General features: G+C 37.5%; 1 protein-coding gene across 4 annotated transcripts in view; it reads left to right on the top strand.

The window, feature by feature from the left end:
• Positions 1-1,235: 1,235 nt before the first annotated feature.
• Positions 1,236-17,155, top strand: part of Spg11 (SPG11 vesicle trafficking associated, spatacsin) — a 76,541-nt gene continuing 60,621 nt past the window's right edge. For 3 of the 4 annotated variants that reach the window (XM_021726459.3, XM_005316508.3, XM_078049683.1), the window contains exons 1-7: positions 1,237-1,527; positions 4,336-4,517; positions 5,786-6,010; positions 6,948-7,149; positions 12,502-12,639; positions 12,816-13,264; positions 14,361-14,506. In XM_021726459.3, coding sequence (XP_021582134.1) covers positions 1,271-1,527; positions 4,336-4,517; positions 5,786-6,010; positions 6,948-7,149; positions 12,502-12,639; positions 12,816-13,264; positions 14,361-14,506 — 1,599 coding nt within the window. In that variant the 5' untranslated portion in view covers positions 1,237-1,270. Of the gene's footprint in view, positions 1,528-4,335; positions 4,518-5,785; positions 6,011-6,947; positions 7,150-12,501; positions 12,640-12,815; positions 13,265-14,360; positions 14,507-17,155 lie in introns of all 4 variants that reach the window. The other variant, XM_040274924.2, reaches the window with a different exon arrangement.

The following is a 17,155-nucleotide window of genomic DNA, read 5'->3' on the forward strand; positions in this document are numbered from 1 at the left end:
TGATGTGTTAATTGTTTGTAAGTTAGGAGCTATGATGAAGGGCATCTTATGTGTGAATGTTCCAAGAAAGACCTGACTATAAGTCAGTCCTTGTTATAGCTAACAAAGGTATAACCTGGGAAGTTGCTTCATTGTTGCCCCTTTTTAGCTAAAGAAAATAGCTCAAATGGAGCTAAAAGGATTGGATATAAGCATTTTCCTTTTGGATAAGAAATGTTTGGCTTCAGAGTCCATCATGGAGGCTGAGACAGGAGGAATGCAAATTCAAAGCAAGCCACCAGCCTCATCTATTTAGTGAGGCCTTAAGCAACTAAGCAAGACCCTCTCAAAAAGGGCTGGGGATTTGGCTCAGTGGTTAAGCAACTATTTTGGTTTCATTTTGACAAAATTATGCATTCATCAACAAACACTGGAGAGCTTTTTATGAACCAGGCACTGTTTTAGGCAGAGGGTAACAGTGTGAGCAACACAGCGTTCCTGCTTTTTTAAAGTTTACATAACTGGCTGGATAGGAACTGATGCAAAATATCAAGTAGTAATAAGCATCATGGGGAAATAAAATCGATGATTAGAAAGTAATTGGAATGAAGGAACCTTTAGTTTGAACCGTCCATAAAGGTCTCTCGATACAAGTTAAAGTGAAATGTTCTGAATATGAAAATTAATGTGTTAAAGTACTGCTAGTAAGAGACCATCCCCAGAAGCCTTCTTAAAATGTCCTCAACCCTCATTCTTCTAAGGATCTTGTACCATACTTCCTCAGTAAAGCATAAATAATGAAAATGGGAGCTCCACCATCTCCACCGTTTAAACTTATCCGTTCCCCAGTTACAATGGTTATTATTTGACCTCAACATTCAGGTCTACCCTTTCATGATGGATTTGCACTGTAAGACTTGGTTATTGCTACCAAGGAAATGGCACCATCACAGAGCCTGTAAACAAATAATGGCATAAGAGGAGAAGTCAGGACCGAAGGAGCAGGAGGCGACTAAGTAACTAAGGGTAATACCACAGTGAGAACAGCTGCAACAGCCTGCGTTAAGCGGCTAAATCAGGCCTTCGTGCATTTTTCTGGTTAAGCGTAAGAGCGAAAGGCAGCTGTGGTCGGCACAGCCTGCAAAAAGCAAGGAAAGTCAACTGGCTAGAAACAGCCCAGCGCTTCTGGAGAGAATCACGAGGCAGCACGTGAGCGGCTCGGGACACTGCGCATGCCTGAGACGCAGTCAATTCCTGAACACAGGTGACCGGAAGGAACGGTTTGACGAAGATGGCCGCGAAGCAAGAGGCCGGAAGTGCTGCTTTTGCCGGTGGTAGCTGCCGCGCCGAGTCCATGGATCCAGTCTTACCTATGCTATTGGTGCCGGTCCGCTCCGAGGCGATCGAGCGGCTGGGATCCCGAGCGCAGATGCACAGAGAGCAGGAGGTTCTAGGGAGCTTGACGGCCGCGGGCAACCTCCAAGTGCTTTCCTTGGCACCCGGCGGCCCGGGTGGGGGTGGCTGCTGCCTTAAGGGTCCTTTCGGCCAGTAAGTGCCGCGGCAAAGCTGGGCAGGGTGGGAGTCCGAAGCTTTAACTCCGGTGGCCGCACCCCGCGGGGTCAGAGCTAGACCCTCTCTCAGGATGGGAGTGGTGGAAGAGAGGTGATTGTCGGGGGAAGCGCCTTAGGCGAGCACTGTTCCCTCTCGAAACATTTTCCCCGACCCAAGGCGAAAAGCTCACATTCCTGCATCTCCACACGCGGCTTTCCGGTTGTGGGTGGGCGGAGAGGGTATCCAGCGCCTCTGCTAGTTGTGGAACCCGGAATGGGTCCTGGTTTAGGCGCTGATTACTTTCATTGATTCAACACAAGTTGATTATTTGTCACAATGCCAAGATGCTAGCCAGGGATTATCTCTAATTTGAATCATCCTTTTTTTTTTTTTTTTTTTAAACTGAAGCAGCAGTTTTCTTAACAGATACCCGCCTGCACCACCACCACCAATTCTCCCCCGTCCCCTTAACTTTCAGAGAGAGCTACTTTGTCCATTCACTTACTGATTTATTTAATAAAGAGTTCTATAGCTACTGTTACCTAGAAGCAGTGCATGTAAAATTGCATAAGGCACCATTCTTACTTGTGAGATAGATGCTCCCGTGACTGGGGAGGCAGACTTGGAAAAAAAAAAAAAAAAAAAAAAGATTCTTTCCACTTATTTTTGGTCCAGGATTTACAGTTTACATCATAAAGTTTGAGTGTCCTCTGAGTATTTGACTACATTTTTTAATAATAGAAAATATCTTAGAAATGATCTCTTAATGCTGGGTGCAGTGACACACGCCTATAATCCCAGTGGCTAGGGAGGCTGAGACAAGAGGATCACAATTCAAGGCCAGCCTCAGCAATTTAGACCCTGTCTAAAAAAGGATTAGGGATGTACCCCAGTGGTAACATCGCTCCTAGACTAAATCCCCAGTTTAAAAAAAAAAAAAAAGTTTTTTAAAGACAGTAGCAAAGAGATGTCTCACCTTGAAATCTCAAGATCCTGTAACACCTGACAATTAGAGATTAGTTTGTGAAATCAGTAAATGTTTTAACCTGTTCTGTTTGCCTGCCTTATTTTGCCTCTAGTTGCTAGGAAGAATAATCTCTCCATAAGGGAAGTTAGTTTATTCAACAGTATCAAATACCTGTGAATGCAGCAGAGTAAAGAAATGGGGTGGAGAAAAAACCAGAACTCTACAGGTGTTATGAGAGCCTATCAGAGGAGATAAGAATAATTTGGGTATTCATATGCTGGCTCATGAATTTAAGAAATGAGGATCAAAAAGGCTGCTTTTCAACTTTATTTGAATTGAATTTTTATTCAGTTAAGATACTTTCTAAGGTAAAAACAAGGACAAGTTTGTCGTGAAGTTTACTTCCTACTTTAAATATGTAGTTTTTTTTTCATTATTGAAATTATATTTTATTTTCATCAAAAATTTCCTTTCTCTAAGTGGCAGTATAGTCATTCTATGTGCTAATAATTTTAATGTTACAGAATCATCTGTTTAAAATACAAATTTGATTAACTTTTTTCATTGATATTTTTCATATTTTCAGTGTAAACAAATTGAGAATTAGTGAAAAACCCATCAGTTTGGTTGTAAAGACAAATGGAAACATTGTTAATCTTATCTAGTAAAGACATAATAGCACCACTCCTACTTGATATAAAACTTTTGTAGAAAAAGAAAGCTTTTAAAAAGGAAACTCTATCAGCTTGGTAGCTTTATCTTTTTTATTGCCTTGTGTTGGGTGCTCCTATCTTTTTGAGAATAGGGTCTTGCTTTTTGCCCAAATTGGCCTCCAACTCCTAGGCTCAAGAGATCATCCTGCCTCAGCCTTCTGAGTAGCTAGGACTAGAGGTGCATGCCACTGCACCTAGCTTGGGCCCTTTTATTTTTACTTTTTAAATGTAATTTAATATTTGAAACTATAGCATCATTAGTTTTCTAAACTTGTTAACCAGTGTTGATATTTTCGTGTCACAGTACTTTAAGAATTCTATAACTGTGCAGTCTAGTATGGTAGCCATAAGCCACATGTGGCTGTTAAAAATTCATTTTCTCAGTTGCACTACCCACATTTCAAGGGAACTGTAGCCATTTCTGGTTATTGGTTACTATCTTAGGCAGCAGTTTGTATTCTGTTTTCACACACAATTGTATTGAACAATTGTTATATGCCATTTTGGAGTCTTTAAAGTCTGTGGATACAAAGAATCACTTTTGTTTTTAACATCTTTAAAAAAACATTTACCTGCTGGATGTGGTGGCATACACCTGTAATCCCAGTGAGTTGGGAGGCAGACAATAGGATCATAAGTTTAAGGGAAGCCCTAACAATTTAGCAGACCATGTCTCAAAAAGGATGGGGTGTGGCTCAATGGTAAAGTGCTCCTGGATTCAATCCTCAGTATCAATAAAAGATAAAAACCCCAAAAAATATTTAGCCCAGCAAAAGTCTATTAAGCACTACCTCATAAATAATATACATATTTAATTATTGCTACTTATTCTTGATCATAACACTTTCTTTAAACATCAGGATTTAAGATGAAAGAATAAAATGAGGCAGCATTTTTTGCTCCATGGCCACTTTTTATCACCCAATTCCATATTCTTATGTTAGTATGAAGGAGTAGAGGGGGAAGAAGTCAAAGAAGAGGGAGCGAGGGTGGCAAATCCTGGAACAATTTATATTCTCTAAGTTTGAATCTAGAATTGATGCTACCAAGTGAAGTAACTATCCCTACTATTTTGGATAAATATGATTGGATATAGAATATGATAAATCTAATCTTTTTCCTTAGTTTTGTATGGGAGGACTCTCATAACGGCACTTCAAAGGACAAACCCAAACTGCTCGCTTTTTGTGAAAATTATGAACTGTTAATTTATGAATTTAACTTGAAAGATGGAAGATGTGATGCAACCATATTGTACAACTGCAGTGGGAAGACACTGCAAAAGCTTATTGAAGAGCAAGGTGTCAGTAAGTACATATATGTGGTCTTCCAGCATGTTTAAATTTGTGACATTACCTTGTATTCTTAGATATTTCATGAAAATGTCTCAGGTGAAATCGGGGAGGGAGGTCTACATTGTCTACTATAGTAGCTACTAACTACTTGGGGTATTGAGCACTGAAATGAGGTTAAAACAAAGATATACTTTAAATGTCATTTATGTACTAGATTTTGAAGATTTAGTACCTTTTAAATATTTTTTAGTTGTAGTTGGACTCAACACCTTTAATTAATTAATTAATTTATTTATTTTAAATATTTATTTATTTTTTAGTTGTAGTTGGGCACGATATCTTTATTTTATTTATGTATTTTTATGTGGTGCTGAGGATCGAACCCAGGGCTGCACACATGCAAGGCGAGCGCTCTACCGCTGAGCCACATCCCCCGCCCTGAAGATTTAGTACTTAACACAAAAAATTGTTACATTTTACTTTTATACACACACACACACACACACACACACACACACACACACACACTAGGAATTGTACCCAGGGGCACTTAACCACTGAGCCACATCCCCAGCCCTTTCTAATTTTTATTTTGAGATAGGTTGTTGCTCAGTCGCTGAGACTGGCTTTGAATTTATATTCCTCCTTTCTGAGCTTCCCAAGCTGCTGGGATTACAGGTGTGTGCCATGTGCCCAGCTAATAATTTACTTTTTAAGTACACGTTGAAATGATAATTTTGGCTATAATAGACTAAATAATGCATACTAAGATGAATTTCACCTTTTTTCAATGTGGCGGTGTCTCATTTATTGTGATTCACACATTTTTATTGGATGGTGCTAATCTAGACTGCTTATAGAGCTCTATTGACTGTTTTGTCTAAATGGTTACAGGAGCAGAAATTAAAGCATGCAGGTTTCTATTTTTAAAGCAGTAACAAATTCCCTGTCCTTGATTGTAAGTTTTCATATTTTTTCCTTAAAAAATATTTCTGATCTGTGGGGTCCAGTGGGCAAATTGGCTTTTTAAAATCTCCCTCCTGTTGTGCTGCCAGACTGTGGCCATAAACAGAAGAAACCAGGGACATTGTAGGGCATCTTTATTTGTTCCTTTATCCACCTCCCAGTGACCACTTGCTTAGGTGAGTATGAATAATAACTACCTTGAGTTTGAAGTAAGTTTAGTTTTTTTGTTTTACCTGTTTTTGTTTATAAGATCAAGATTACCAATTGTAAAATTGTGAGCAATGAATTTGAAATAACATCCTTTTATTTCATAGGTATTTCCTTACTGTCTTTGAGGATTCTCTCATTTAACAATAATACATCATTATTGTTCATCAACAAATGTATCATCCTCCATATCATGTTTCCTGAAAGAGATTCTGAAATCAGAGTACTCAGCTGCTTCACATTATCCTTGCCTACACAGACAGTGGACACGATTATTGACATGCAGCTCTGCAGAGGAGTTCTTTTTGTTTTGAGTAGTTTAGGCTGGATCTGTATCCTTGGCACTAAATATGTTAATTCATATATAGAGAAGGAGAATGTCTAGAAAGACAAGCCTTTTAAGCTTGTAGTTTTGGGGACTGAATATATAGAGAATGGTTGGTTTTTTAGTAAAACTTTTCAGAGAAAAAGATTCTCATAAACTTAAAATACTCAAACCATATCACTTTATATTCTGTTGAAATATTTGCTAAGGTATAGATGTACTTTTAGTCATAATTATCCATACTTGTGTTCTTTTAAAATTGTATATACGCTGCATTAGCTGTTTATTCAAAATATACTTCTTGAGTACCTATTATATGCTTGTTCCAGGAAGGATTTAGATGACTTTTTATGACATGCAAAGATGTCATAAAATATTAGATTTAAATTAATTTTTGCCATTGGATTATAGAACCTGTGCTACCTAACATAGGCACTGGGTATATGTGGCTATTGAGATTCAAAATTGGTGGAGTAACTTGGGATCTGAATTCTTTGTCCGCACATGCTTGTTGGGATTGAACCCAGGGCTTCATGCATGCTGGGCAAGCGCTATACTAAGAAAAAGAATGCAAAACATTTCAATTTTTAATATTGGTTACATGTTGAAATGATATTTTGAATCAATTGGCTTAAGTAAAATGTTAAAATTAGCTTCATCTGATCTCTTATATAGCACTATTGTTGAACCCTAGTGGAAAATATTAGCAGTGTCTCAGGGTCTGGCACAGAGTGGTTATTTAGTGAATACTATTGAATGAATCCTGTATCAGATTGTATGTTGTGCCACCAACTTCATATTTCCTTCGATACTACCATAGGATCTGCCTTGGTTTTCAGTCTTCTGTTGTGTACAAGATAGCAGCAATGCAATCTGTAGCACTGTACCATCCAGTGTTTTAAATGGTTAGGTATAAACTGATGTTTTCTTTAACTCTAACTCAGATATTTTTGATACTGTGAATGGCAGAAATGTAGCTCATGTGGAATTAGCACTTTACCAAGAAAATGTATACAATAAGCAGCAACAGGAACCAGCCAAGATTTCTTCTTTCACTTCACTGAAAGTATCTCAGGATCTAGATGTTGTAGTGATTGTCAGCTCTTCCAACTCTGCAATTGCTGTTAACTTAAATTTATATTTCAGGTATGTAGATATTGCAATTTTTACTTTGAGGTAAATTATCAGAACCAATAAAAGGTTAAAAATGTATTTATTAGGTGAGCACGGTGGCATGGATCTAAAATCCCAGCAGTACAGAAGGCTGAGGTGGGAGAATTGCAAATTCAAGGCCAGCCCAGGCAATTGAGCAAGACCCTAACTCAGAATAATAATTAAAAAGGACTGGAGATATAGCTCAGGGTTAGAGCTATATCTACCCTGGGTTCAATCCCCAGTATGAACAACAACAACAAAATAAACTCAATAGCTTTTTAAAAAAGTTTTCTTTTTCTATGCAGTCAGATAAGTTCTAGCTATAACACAGAAAAGTTGTTAGTGTATAGTTTAAGGTATACAAATACTACTGGCTTCCTTTTTATATTTGATTTTTGCATTCACATCAGTTTGATTTTGACATTTGGTTTGATTGTGTATAGGTTGTGTCATAAATTTTAAAAAAGCAATCAAGATTGCACAATTTTAAAAGCACCTGCTTATTATATATTATCTACTCCTTGCCCCACATTAAAGCAGAAGGGAAATGGAATATCTTAATGTGTTAGAGTTGCATTTGTGGTTTTGGGGTCCTGATTACCTTGGGGTTCTTGTTCCTCTTGCAGGACTTCGACAAGATGTAATCCTCTTGTTTTTTCTAGCTGAGGATTTCCAAAATGTTTATCTTGGAGGATCTAAACTTGTGACTGTCTAAATGTATTAATAATAACTGAGTGCTTGTTTGTGCTGTTTTTTTGTTTTGTTTTGGGTACCAGGGATTGAACTTAGAGGCACTCAATCACTGAGCCACATCCCCAATCCTATTTTGAATTTTATTTAGAGACAGGATCTCACTGAGTTGCTTAGCACCTTGCTTTTGCTGAGGCTGGCTTTGAACTTGTGATCCTCCTCCTTCAGCCTCCCAAACTGTTGGAATTACAGGCATGCGCCACACACCCAGTTTGTGCTGTTTTTTTGATATAGGTATTCTAGTTGCTTCTAATTTTGATGTTTAAGGGTATGTGTGTGTCCACACAACAGACTACTTATTGTAACTTTCTTATCTAAAAATAGGCCAGTCAACATTTATCATTTCCAATATTTAGGGCCATTTAAAACCATTAGAACCTTGGTTCTACCTTAATATGAATGAGATAAACAAATCCTTGAATGGTAAGGCTTTTTTTTTTTTTTTTTTGGTACTGGGGATTGAACCACTGAGCCACATTCCCAGCCCTTTTTTTGTATTTTATTTAGAGACAGGGTCTCACTGAATTGCTGAGTGCCTCACTAAGTTGCTGAGACTGGCTTTGAACTTTTTTTTTTTTTTTAAAGAGAGAGTGTTTGTTTTTAATATTTATTTTTTAGTTTTTGGCAGACACAACATCTTTGTTTGTATGTGGTGCTGAGGATCGAACCCTGGCCACACGCATGCCAGGTGAGCGTGCTACCGCTTGAGCCACATCCCCAGCCCCTGGCTTTGAACTCTTGATCCTCCTGCCTCAGCCTCACGAGTTGCTGGGATTATGGGTATGCACCACTTTGCACCTGACGAATGGTGATGCTTTTTTTTGTAGTTGTAGTTGGACAGAATGTCTTTATTTTATTTATTTTTTTAATGTGGTGCTGAGGATTGAACCCAGTGCCTTATACGTGTTAATCAAGTGCTCTACTGCTGAGCCCCAGCCCCTGGTAATGCTTTTTGATGAGTTTTATTGCTATTTGTTTGGATTACAAGAAAGGATAAATTCATCTTCACTTATCTACCAGATGTCTTTAACAAGTGTGAATTTTTTTTTTTTTTGCAGTATTTGTTACTGAGCTACATCCTCAACCCCTCAGACCCTCGCTTGTTTTAAATAGCTTTTTATTTATTACAATCCTTGAGCAGGGATGATTAGTATATTCTCAGATTGTTTTCTTCTATTTATCAGAAGGATATTTTTGCTGATTAACCTCACTTTCCTTATATTTGTAGAATTATCATCTGATCATACATTTGGAAAATAATTTGTTAAAAAAGGAGGAAAGCTTACTCAGTTACTCTAGTCATTATGTATAGGGTTCTCCTTTGGATGCACTGGCAACACACCAGGACTACTATTCTGTTTCCTGCACCAAATTTAAGGATCTATCCTATCCAACTAAATGATCTGTATTTATTACTTACATGAATACCCTTTAGTATTTATTTATTTTTGGAAAGGGTCTCATTCTGTTATCCAGGCTTGCCTTAAACTCTTAAGCTTAGGTGATCCTGCTTCCTCAGCCTCCTGTCCCACCACACCTAGCTATTAGTGTAATTTTCCTGGAGTTGACTCCTTATTTTCTGAGTGTGCTCTGAAGTCTAAAGTTGTTTTTGATATTTTTTTTCCTCCTGATAAAAACTCCTCTTTCCTTGATGAAGAACATTAGGCCTCTTTCTCATTTGATCAAGCCCTGTTCATCTTTTGAGAGCCAATTAAAATCCACCTTTCTTGAAGCCTTTTACTTATTAAAACTCCCTCCTTTTACTTATTAAAATTTCTTTCCTCTCTGAACTTTTGTAGCACTTCTGCTTTGAACTAGAGTATAGCATTTAATTATATAATCCTATGTTTCCATCCATAGAGTTCATGTAAGCTCCTTGAGAAACCAAACTCATGTTTGTTCCTTGAGATTTTCTTTTTTTTTTTAAGATGGGGTAAGCCAGTCTTTTTTTTTTTTTTTTTTTTGTGTGTGTGTGTATATGTATGTGTAGATGGACACAAAAGCTTTGTTTATGTGGTGCTGAGGGTTGAACCTAGTCCCTCACATGTGCTAAGCAAGTACTCTACCACTGAGTTACAATCCTAGCTCAGCACAAGCTGGTCTTGAGCTTGTGGGGGTCAAGCAATCCTCCTGCCTCAGCCTCCTCAGTAGCTGGGGTTTGTTCTTTCAGTTCATTGTCTTTCTCTTCTAATCCACCTTAGCTGTCTATTCTAATATGCATAATCCTGAGTTTTGTTAATATTTGAAATTACTTTTCCCCTAGATCACTTCTCTACATAACTGCACTCTGACCACAACTTCCCAAATTTTCTGGCTTATTTTCTCAAGTATTCCCACCTTACCAGTCATCTGACTTCACTGGAATTTCTAGTTCATTGACCTTATAGTCTTTATCCCCCTTCTGTCTTCACTTCCCTTCCTTTCCAGTATAGATTTTGTGATTTCTCATTTTAGTCATTTCCTGCTTGCTCTCTAAACTCTTGCTCCTGCCCTATGATAACACTTGATCTGAAAAATGTCTGAGTTAAACTTTTTATTCTGCCTTTTTAGTGTCTATACTCAAGCAATTTGAACTTGTGAGAAATCAACAAAGGAAAATTGGTGCTTAAGTTTGCATTCATTATCGTCAGTTGATTTCACAGTATTGCCTAGAAGTTTTACAATTTTTTTCCCATGAATTTATTTTTACAACATTGTTTTTAAACCTCTATTTTTTCAAACCCACTTATCTCTTTACATCAACCTTTTTTTTTTTTTTGGCTGACCTTGTCTTCTTTATTTTTTTCAATATTTAATTTTTAGTTGAACACAACATCTTTATTTTATTTACTTATTTTTATATGGTGCTGAGAATCAAACCCTGCATGTGCTAGGCAGGCGCTCTACTGCTGAGCCACAATCCCAGCCCTGACCTTGTCTCCTTTATAAAGGAATTAAAACGCATTTCCTGGGACTTCCTCAGTTTTCTTAGTAGTTTCCTTTTTCCTATGAAGGCCCAGCCCTTCCCTTCTTCTTAGGGACCTTTTCCATTTTCTCTTTTCTGTCTCCAGTCTCTTCAGCACTGGATCCACATCAAGTTAATCACCAGTTCTAGCTATTTTATTCCTGAATGTTTCTTGAATCTTAATTCACTTCTTAATTCCTAATCCATGTTACTACATTGTTTTATCTAAACTACCTTAACAACCACTTAGTCTCATGTCTGCTCTTACTCTTCAAATCTATCCTTTGTACAGTAGACAAAGTGACATTGTTAAAGTGAATTTATCAGCGTTATAGCCAGGTATTAACGTCTGAGGGCAGGAGATCTATCTTGTTAGGGAACTACTTTTTCATACATTTTTTGTTTTCATTTTCATCCTGTCTTTTCTGACTTTTCATCATCTCCTTGACAAATATTGTACCAATTTATTACCTTTAAGTCATTGAAAGAGTTAATATTTACTTAACCAAGTGCTCTTGAGGATTATATGCTTTCCCTTCTTTTGCTAGCTGTCTTCTGCATCTGATCATTTCTCATTTCTGCTTGAAAATCTTTAGCTACCTCTCTTCACTCCAATATAAAAGTTAAAAATTCTTAAATAGCTCACATGGCCCTGAGCCATTTGTCCTCCACCTTTTCATTTACTGCTCTTTAGCCACCACTAGGTTCTTTTTTGTTTCTTCAGTGTGACAGCCCTCTATGCACACACACTCTTCCACCTATATTTAAACATAATACTTTGCCTTCTAATTTGTATGCATTTGCCTGGTCTCAGCCTAACTCTTACTTTGTGTTGGCAGTATAGTGAGTAATTAAAACTCTGGGCTTTATGGTTAAACTAACCTGGTTCAAAGTTTCTCAGAAGCTTATTTTTTATATCTATGAAGTTAGACTATTTTTATAAGGTTGTTAAAAGACATAAGAGCTTACATAAAGTGTTGAGTAAAACATCTACAATATAGTAGTCAAGAAATGCTCTTACCGCTGTATTATTATTTTTTTTTTATTTTTTATTTTTGGTACTGGGAATTGAAGCCAGGTTGCTTACCTCTGAGCCACATTCTCAGCCCCCCACCTTTTTTTTTTTTTTTTTTTCCAGAACAGGGTCTTGCTAAGTTGCTTAGGGCCTCACTAAGTTGCTGAGGCTGGCCTTGAACTTGCCATCCTTCTAGGCCTCTTGAGCTTCTGGGATTTCAGGCATATACCACTACACCCAGCTGGAAATCAAATTCTTTTTTTGTGGGGAGTACTGGGGATTGAACTCAGGGGCACTTGACCACTGAGTCACATCCCCAGTCCTATATTGTATTTTTTTTAGAGACAGGGTCTCATTGAGTTGCTTAGCACCTCACTTTTGCTGAGACTGGCTTTTAACTCAAGATCCTCCCACCTCAGCCTCCCAAGATGCTGGGATTACAAGCATGCTCCAAGAGTCAAATTGATGAAGTTAACTCACTGTTTTGTAAGGCAGGGAGATAAGGAGTTTTCTTCTGGGAAATTTATTGTTCATTCTGTGACCCCCCCCTCCCAATTTTTGCAAGAGCAATTATAACAGAAATTTGTGTTTAGTCATTACTTTTTACTCTGGCTATCATTATTTTTAAATATAGGCAATACCCAGGACACCTACTATGCGAAAGAACACTAGAAGACCTTCCTATTCAAGGACCTAAGGGGATAGATGAAGATGATCCTGTTAACTCTGTCCATAACATGAAACTGACCAAGTTTTCCTTCCAGGTTGATAGGTACAGAAACTTCCTTTTATGATTTTTGTTCATTTCCATTTTTTTCATCTTGCTGACTAACTTTTCACTAAAAGTTTTTACTTGGTAGATACTTATTTTTTTAAAGAGCATCTTTGTTCTGGTTTAGTCTTAGTGCCTTTCACTGTAACTGGTATAAGTGCTACCCTATCTTCTAGGTCTTGGAATGCCCAGCTGTCGTCATTGAAGGAAACAATAAAGAGCTCCAAACCAGAGGTTTCCTGTTGTACTTCATGGTTCCAGGATATTTTACATTTGGAGTCCCCTGAATCTGGTAACCATAGTACTGATGTGCCAAGCTGTGCTTTCCTTCCACGGGCAATAATGCATGGCCAGTTTAATTTTCCACAGAAAGCTCATATGAAGACCAGTGACAGAGGAAAAGCTTGGAAGTTAATGCACCTCAGTGAACAAGAGGAACCAGTGGAGCTCACATGTATGTCTGTGACAGGATTCTCTGCACTGTTTACATGGGTAGTGGGAATGACAGGCTGCACCATTGTCCTCTGGGATTTGGAGACACAGGGCATGCAGTGTTTTTCCCTTGGCCAGAAGTGTATTCCTATAGACAATAGTGGAGACCAGCAACTGTGCCTTCTTTTGACAGGTAAGAAGGTCTTAGACTGAAATACATTGTCAAGAGGTGTGCTTTCTTGATGTATTTTACTTTTGTTGCCCTTGTGTCTATGTGTGCCTACTCTCACCTTGTAGTGGTAACCATTCACAGAGGAAATTTGGTATTGCTCTTGGTAACATTGGTCTTATGTATTTTATTTTTAATTAACATCATTTCTGTTTAGCTAAATTCTAAAGATACTAGGAGAAAGATATCTATTATAAACATGAAATATTAGAGGATTTTACACAACATCTAGATTTCTAGTTATTACTGATCTAGCAGTGGTAGACCTGCATTCGTGCATACTAACTGAAGAGTTGGAGTCAAGTTTCAGTTTTCTTAGAAGGGACTTTTTTTTTTTTTTTTTTTTGGTACTGGGCCACTGAACCACATCCCCAGCCTTTTTTTATTTTTTAGATAGTGTCTCTCTGTTTCTTAGGGCCTTGCTAAGTTGCTGAAGCTGGCTTTGCACTTGTGATCCTCCTGCCTCGGCCTTTCCAGCTGCTATATCTGGCTTCAGAATTTTTTATTTTAAATCCATTGTTCTCCTTGTATTTGTTTTCTTTTAAGATGGGGTCTTGCTATGTTGCCTGGGCTAATCTTGAACTCTTGGTCTCCAGTGATCCTTCAGCTTTAGCCTTCCAAGTGCTAGGACTACAGGCACAAGCCAGCATGCCTGTCTGTTTCCAAATATTGATTGTGCAACATAGTAGTGAGTAGGAACTAGAAATTTGAAGTCTAGTGCTATTTCATAGGATGTACTTTTTTGTATGTGGTGCTGGGTATTAAACCTAAGGTTGCATACCTCAGAGGGAAGCCCTTTGCCACTGGGCTACGTCTCAGGGCCGTGGGTTCTTATCAGAATTTGCCTTGTGGGAAATGTTTTAAAAATAAAACTCTTTTAAAAAAAAAATGGAAAACCATGGGGTATTAAGATCATAATAGAAATGAAGTGGAAGCAATAGATAGCATCTAATAAATATTTGTAATTACAGTAATTTATAAAATTTGTTATTACTAAAACATAAGTAGGACTCACATAAGATGTCTTAGTAATTTATTAAAACTTTTATTTTTCCTATAGAAAATGGACTTTCTCTGATTTTGTTTGGGTTGACTCAAGAGGAATTTTTAAACAGACTAATGATCCATGGAAGTGCCAGCACTGTGGACTCTCTTTGTCATCTCAATGGTTGGGGAAGGTGCTCAATTCCCATACATGCACTGGAGGTAACAGAATTAAATGTCTTCTGTAGAACTTTATTTGCTGTTACATACCCTTTTTGTTGTTGTTGTTGTTACTAAGGAGTGAACCCATGGTCACTTAATCATTGAGCCACATTCCCACTCCTTTATTTTTATTTTTGTTTTGAGACAGGGAATCACTAAGTCCTTAGGGCCTCACTGATTTGCTGAGGCTGATCTTGCACTTGCAATCCTCCTGCCTCAGCCTTCCAAATCACTGGGATTATAGGTGTGTGCCACCATGCTGCACACTGTCATGTACTCTTATTTGACTGAGGATCTGCGAGAGTTCATTGAACTTAGAAGCCAATAGAACTATAGTCTTTACCTATTTATTTGCTCAGGTCTCTTTCATTGCTCTAATTTTTTTAGCACTTTACCCCCTTTGGATTTAAGTGAGATTACAATACATATTGTTTCAGACAGATAGTGTTATAGGAAATGGAGGTCACAGTAAGCTAGTAAGACTAAGTGAACTGGATGGTGATAGTACATGCCTATTATCTCAGAGACTCAGGAGGTTGAGCAGGAAAATTGCAAGTCAGAGTCCAGCCTCAGCAACTCAGCAAGGCCCTGTCTCAAAGTATAAAAAGGGCTTTGGATGTAGCTCAGTGGTAAAGCACCCCTGGATTCAATCTCCAGTAGCAAAAACGAAGAAAGATTAAATGAAGTGGAAGCAAGCTATGGTCAAGCTTGAATAGGAATGATCTTTATTCCTACCTTATACTTTCTACCCTTCCTATCCAGCTTTAGGGGCTACATCCTGAATTTATACAACATTTTACAGTTTACCTACTCTTATATACATTATTTAATTTTGTTCTATAACAATTACATGAGATGGATGGATTAGGTAGTTTTTATTCTGTTTTATGGATAGAAACATGCTTTAGTCAATAGTTTATCAATTTTGTTTACCGTTTTGAAAATCCACCTTTTCATTTTTGTTATCTTTTATATTGTTTCTATTTCATTTACTACTTTTTTTTTTTTTTTTTGGCAATGAGGATTGAACTCAGGGGCACTTAACTACTGAGCCACATCCCTAGTCCTTTTTTATATTTTATTTACAGACAGGGTCTCACTGAGTTGCTTACTGCTTCGGTAAGTTGCTGAGGCTGGCTTTGAATTTGTGATCCTCCTGGCTCAGGAGCCGCAGGGATTACAGGCATCTGCCCAGCTTCATTTATTTATGGTATTTATTATTTCTTCTGCTTATTTGGGGTTTGGTTTGTTTTTATTTTTCTGATTCCTTGAGGCAAAAGGATAGTTTGAGATTTTTCTGTGCCCCCGCCCCCCTCCGCCCTTTTTTTGAGACAAGTCTCATTGTGTTGTCCAGGCTGGCCTTGAACTCACAACCCTTCAGCCTCATCCTGTGAAGTATCTGTGATTACTGGCATGCACTACTATGCCCCATTAAAATTTCTTAATCTTCCTTGATCCATCAGTTGTTCAAGAGTACATTGTTTAATTTCCATGTGTTTTGTATAGTTTTTGAAGTGTTTTTATTATTGATTTTTACTTTATTGCACTGTGGATGGAAAAGATACTTGATCCAATTACAGTTTTTTGGGCATTGAGATTTGTTTTGTATCCTACCATATGATGTCTTCATGTGCTGTTGAGAAGAATGCATATCCTGCAGCTGTTGAATGGAATGTCCTGTAGAAATCTGATAGGTTCATTTGGTCCTGGGGTTCAGTTTAATTCTATTTTTTTTTTTTTTTTGTGTGTGTGTGTGTACTTTTCTGTCTGGATGATCTGTTGCTAAAAGCATGAAAGTCCCCTGTTATTTTATTATAAAGAAAATGGCTAATAAAGAAGAAAACATCAGAAGGTATAAAACTCACTGGTAAGGTTAATTTTATAGACAAATTCAGAATATTCTCATATTGTAAACATGTGTAAATCATATCTTTTCATATGAAAACTAAAAAAAAATGACTACATTAATATGTAGTTGTATCTCCTTTTAAGTCTATTTATATTTGCTTTATAGACAGTGGTGCATGCTTATAATCCCAGTTACTTTGGAGATTGAGGCCATAGGCTCCCAAGTTTGAAGCCAGCCTGGACAACTTAATGAGACCCTTTCTCAAAATGAAAAATGAACTAGGAATGTAGTTCAGTGGTATAGCACTTGCCTAGCATGCATGAGGACTTGAGTTTTTTGCTTTATGAATTTCAATGGTCCAATATTCAATGTATATGTATTTACAAAGGTTATTTCCTTTTGCGGAATTGATCATTTTATCTTTATAATCATCTTTTTTTTTTCTTTTTAATGCCTTTAATTTAAAGTCTATTTTATCTGATAAAAGTATGGCTTCTCCTTTCTTTTGGATTCCATTTACATAGAATATTTTTCCAGACCTTCATTTTTAGTCTGTACACGTTCCTGCATGTTAAGTTATTTCCACCCACTATTGGGGATTGAACCTAGTGGCATTCATTCTCAGTTATTTTTGTTTTTTTATTTTGAGGATGGCCTTGAGCTTATGATACTTCTGCCTCAGCCTCTGAGTTACAGAGATTATAGGCATGTGCCATCACACTTGGCTGAATTTTCTTGTAAGCAGCATGTAGTTAGGTCTTCTTTTTTATCCATTCACTCACTGTCTTTTAATTGGTGGA

This window comes from Ictidomys tridecemlineatus, chromosome 5, assembly GCF_052094955.1.
Source record: "Ictidomys tridecemlineatus isolate mIctTri1 chromosome 5, mIctTri1.hap1, whole genome shotgun sequence".
NCBI lineage: Eukaryota > Metazoa > Chordata > Mammalia > Rodentia > Sciuridae > Ictidomys > Ictidomys tridecemlineatus.